At 34.7% G+C, this 5,139-nt stretch overlaps 1 protein-coding gene across 1 annotated transcript; it reads left to right on the top strand.

The window, feature by feature from the left end:
- Positions 1-1,119: 1,119 nt before the first annotated feature.
- On the top strand, positions 1,120-4,698 carry LOC142351141 (uncharacterized). The gene is made up of 2 exons (XM_075403255.1): positions 1,120-1,247; positions 3,830-4,698. Exons 1-2 carry the CDS (start codon positions 1,193-1,195, stop codon positions 4,441-4,443), a joined length of 669 nt encoding a protein of 222 aa, XP_075259370.1. The 5' UTR covers positions 1,120-1,192; the 3' UTR covers positions 4,444-4,698.
- The last annotated feature ends 441 nt before the right edge of the window (positions 4,699-5,139 follow it).

The following is a 5,139-nucleotide window of genomic DNA, read 5'->3' on the forward strand; positions in this document are numbered from 1 at the left end:
TGTTTGCAAGAGTCTTGCAAGATCTTGCAAGATAAACGTTATTTGCAAGAATCTTGCAAGATCTTACAAGATAACCGTTGGAGTTCGTCTGGGGTAATCATTAGAGGTGAAAGCACGTTGAAAAAGTATCTAGCTTTGGCGGTTTGAACCAAAAAGCATTTACCTTTTATTATACTTGTAAATGTCATTAAGCTTGTGACTTGTTCATGCCTTGATCAACATTCAACAATTATGAGCTCTTATAGATTCCTTACATCATTTAAAACGTTCACATTTGTATCTGCTGTTTGATTGTTCACATGTTTTTAAGGCCGGTTCAATTAGCCTATCATTCAGTGGACCGAATTAGAAAAAATCTACAAAGTAATCATTACTGTCATTTTTAAGGTTTCTAAATATAAAAAAACAGTTTTAAGGAGCCGTAAAATTTGTCAGCTTTTTCTCCGAAAAGTTTCGAAAGTTTGTTAATATAAGTTTCTTATAAAATGACTTTGGAGTTGTTGTTTTTAAAGACAATCTTCTAAGTTATTGCTCCATTACTTACGTACTCTTCGTTTTTAAACTTCAGAGAGTCGAATGATGCGTCATTTTAAAATACGAAAAAATAAACGAAGCATTGATGGTGTACTGTTTTTTGTCAAAAATTATACCAAAAAGTTACATGTGTTTGTTCTTTAGTTTAAATGGTTGAATGCCCCCTGTTTGAGTTGCTTGAACAATTTATGAAGTACTACATACAAATGACCAGAATTGAAGGCATATGTTTGATACCATAAAAGTTATAGATATTCTACAATTTGCAAGTACATCTAAAGCAATTGTTCAAAGCAATCACAAGCGTTATTCAAAATGACGCAAATTGTAAAGCTAATGTAAAAATCAGTTTTTGAAAGTTGTGAGAGAAATAATGTGCTGTTTAGCGGTCATACTAACAAAAAAGAGAATCTTAAATGTCATCGCACTGAAAAATTGGCATTTTTGTTCTTTCACGAAACCGCCTTCAATGATTTATAATATCAATCACTGCTCTTACAAGCTGTTTGAACTTTTTGAATTTGACTTAAGTACTACTATTGGAGGCGTTTATCGTAGCTATAAAAGAGAGCTGGTGAGATTGAGAATTCATTGTTGATAAAAATCTTCAAAAGCAGTAGATAAAATCTGAAGTCATCAGAAAAAATAAAAACCAAAAATGAGAATTCTTGTCTTGATTGCTGCTCTGATCGTTGTGGTGGCTCTAACCGAAGGTATGGATTTTTCAATTCTTAATATTTCTTAAGACCAATTCGAACTTTCCTCGACAACTGACTCTGTCAGAAAAAAATTGTAATTGTCCTGAGTGTTATGTAAATAAACTTTTTTGTAGTAAACCCTTATTGTTTCGGCCCACATCATTTGGGGAGGAATCTTTCGCTCAATCAGGTTTTTTCGCCGATCCATATTTTCATCGTACAGAGTTGCAATTGGTATCATTAGAAAATTTAGTTCTTTGTGCTTACTGCTTGGTCAAGCGTAGAATATCAAAACAAAACAAATTTCGCGTTTCATTTTTCGTTTTTTCTGAGGAGTTACTGAGGTTTAAAGTTTTGTGCACGTTAGCCTCACTTACGTTGCTTTGTTCACATTTTCTGGAATTTATTTCTCAAATTTTGATCAATTTTGCGAAAAAAGTAAAGTTGTTAACAAAAGAATTATTGATTTGAAGTTTGAGGATGAGAGAGAGAGAGAGAGAGAGTTGCTCATTGTTTGAACGGACTCATCTGGATTGGGTTTTAGCTAAATTTTTGCATAATTTTTGAGTGAAAAATGGCGCCAAATCTGCTTTTTTGCCTACTATCCACAAAGACCGTGGTGCAGACATAAGAAGCGCTTACACAATCGCCTTATACTCAACTGAGGGTTATTTTGCCTCCGGTTCCTATTAAAGTTTTCTGGAACGAACAATTTAGCCGCTTTTTGCTAATTTCGGATCATATTTATCAAAATTGCATCAATCTTTTTTGATGTCTTAGGATTATCGTTTGCTGAAAACCATTATTGGCAAAAATAAAGTTTATTAACAGCTGCGCAAAAAACCGAGGCCAGTTTTGGCATCATATTTCAGTTTTGCGATGAAATAGATTGTATTTTTGGCTCTGTTCTTTCTATTTTTTCCATTTTCATCCCAATTACCGTCACGTCAGTTTTCATTTAGTGATTGAACTAATGAGAGATTCCATTTATGTTCAAATAGGGGCCATTGAAGAAATATTATGCTTTCTTAGCTCATGGTCTCTCTGGTTCCGACAATATTTGTTCGTCATTTTCTATTGAATTCTTCCAATTCGCCAGCTTTTGATGTTCTTTTTCTAGTCTTGTGAGTGATTCTAATTATTCAAAGATCTAATTCGCTATTTATTGAGCTACACGTGAGAATGTCTCATATTTTCGTCTGATATCTAATGATTTTTAGCTAATATAACTCTTTCACAACCCAAAAGTTTCTCGGATTATAATGGGGCGTAATCATCGTGTTCGTTTAGCGAGGTTCAAAGATTTTCATAATCATCGTCTTAACGTACAAATCTCTGGAGTGGGCAATTTTTCTATGCTGTTGAATTTTGTGCATTGAACATTGCCACCTTCCTTGACACATACTAACAAAGTCTATGATTAAGGTGTTTCTTATAGCACTTTATGCTTTAAGGAGCAAACTTCTTTAATCAATATCAAAATTGTTTCGAATTACAGTCGAGATAAAAAATTAACAGGGACGCTTGAGCCTAGCTTGCAGACAAAAAACCGCCTCCATAAATATTTTCTTAAAACTAAAAAAACTCAAGCTCTGCTGGAAAAAAAGTACGCTCAAAAGTATTCTGCTGTACAAATATTTTTCCGCGTCAGATTTGATACTTTGCATAACTATCTGACGTGGATTTGGTCTGACGAAATAAATTAAGGCTGAACTGACAGGCTAATTTATGTAATATACTCACTTACTCATTTTACTTTCATCTGATATCTGATTATTTTTGCTACTATAAATCAATCACTAACCGAAACTCTTCATTTTTTGATATACCGACCTTTTTCAAATTAGCATATATTCGCTGAAATTTGGCAAAAGTTTTTGTTTTACTGGAATAGCAGCAAATAATTTTCGGTTTTTTCAAGGAATTTTACAATCCAAGAATTTTTTGTATTGTAATGGGCCGCAGTTTTTTTATTTTTGCCGGTATTTATTCTCTTTGTTGTCGTATGATATTCTTCACTATGTAAGTTATTAAATATCATCCTTTGGAGGTATAAATGAAAATGTTTAATGGGTTCAGTTGATAGCTAGAGTGTTTCTTACTCTAATTTTCTTTCAAAAAGTGTAATGATTTTTTTAATTTTGCCCTTTTTTGGCTATTTTATCTACTTTTTGTTATAATTAATATAGACAGGTCCCATATTTTTTCTGGTGAAGTGAAAGGTAATTTCTTTGTTTGCATTTTATCGGATGCTAATTTGACTTCGTCAGTTAATTTTTAAGAAGAGATTGAGTTGTGGTCGTGACCAATCCTTGTCGTTCAAATTTGTTTTTGTTGTCTGTGTCTCTTTTTTTCGTGATCAGAAGGCATTATTGGCCCTCTAATTGAGCGTTATTTATTTTGTTTCAAACTGGAGACTTTTGAAGCCAAATTGAATTAGTGATTTTGGTCACGCCAAAACTGGCGATGGAGCAAAAACGCGAGTAATTTTGCTGCGTAAAATTTTCACTCTGTTTTTGAATTAGAATGAAAAACCGTTTTTAGACCAAAAATTTAAAAATTTGCCTTTTTGATTCAAGTGATTTTTTTTGTTTTAGCCAGAACTCATCGTAATGAAAAACGATTCCCAGCATTTGCCAGACAAGATGCAGCCGAACGAGGAAAGCCCAAATCTGAAAGCCCAAAACCCGAGGACGACGATGACAAGGACGACGATGACAAGGACGACGATGACAAGGATGACGATGATGATGAGGATGATGATGACGATGAGGATGATGATGACGATGAGGATGACGATGAGGATGACGATGATGATGAGGATGATGATGACGATGAGGATGACGATGAGGATGACGATGAGGATGACAAACAGAAACCCAAAAAGAACAATGATGATAAAAAACCCAAAGACGGTAAAAAAGGCAAAGACGATGATGGAGATGATGATGAAGATGATGATGACATGAGCAGCGGAAGTGGTAAGATGGTGAAAATCAGTGGATTCGGAATGGGAGGACTTGGCATGCTGAGTGGAAGCGGAAAAATCATGGACGGATCTGGAAACGGTGGATCCAGCAGCGTCAGGGACTTGATGCCAGGCAACCGAAACCTGTTCAAAAGACGACATCATCATCTAGCTGAAAGACGACACGCATCTTCCAGGAAGATGGCCAGAAGGATGTCCAGAAGAATGATGCGAGACCAGTAATGAAGAACATAAGTCAAAGCTGATCAGTAAACAGTTGTTGTCACAAAAATAGATAAGAAGTGATGGTCATTTATGTCTTAAAAAACTGATCACCCGAACTGTCTACCCGACAACAACTTTGTGCTTGTTATAAATTGTTGTGGTGTAGCACTTTCACTATATTTTATGTAGATTTGTTTATGTCCCCAATATTCAAATATGTTTGTAATAACCTGTGTATGTCCATTTGTGTAACTAGAAAAATATTATGTTCTAGTTTTTTGTTGAGATTACCCAGGTTGAGCTCCAGACCCAAATTTTTGTCTGATCAGACTTTCCAGACGGAAAAAAACCCTTATCAGACTTTCCAGACCCAGTATAACTCTGATCAGACTTTCCAGGCACAAAGGGTCTCTGATCAGACTTTTCAGACTGAAGGCGTTCTGATCAGACCATCTTCAGACCATGGTCCAGACTCAATTTTAGACCATTGCCCAGACCTTAATCAGACTATGATCAGACTCAAGTGCGCTCGAAATAGTCTGATCAGAGAAAATTTTACTTATGGACAAATTTCTTAGCTATAATATATTCAATTCATAAAATCTGTTGTTTGCAGTATTTAATTCATCTAAGGAAAAATCAATTATAAAAGTATTGCTAAAAAAGGAAACCCAACTGTTGATAACAAATTTTATTTAGTGTTACGCTTAGTGT

The sequence above is a fragment of the Convolutriloba macropyga genome, chromosome 12 (genome assembly GCF_964194025.1).
Source record: "Convolutriloba macropyga chromosome 12, txConMacr16.3, whole genome shotgun sequence".
In the NCBI taxonomy this organism is placed as follows: Eukaryota; Metazoa; Xenacoelomorpha; order Acoela; family Convolutidae; genus Convolutriloba; species Convolutriloba macropyga.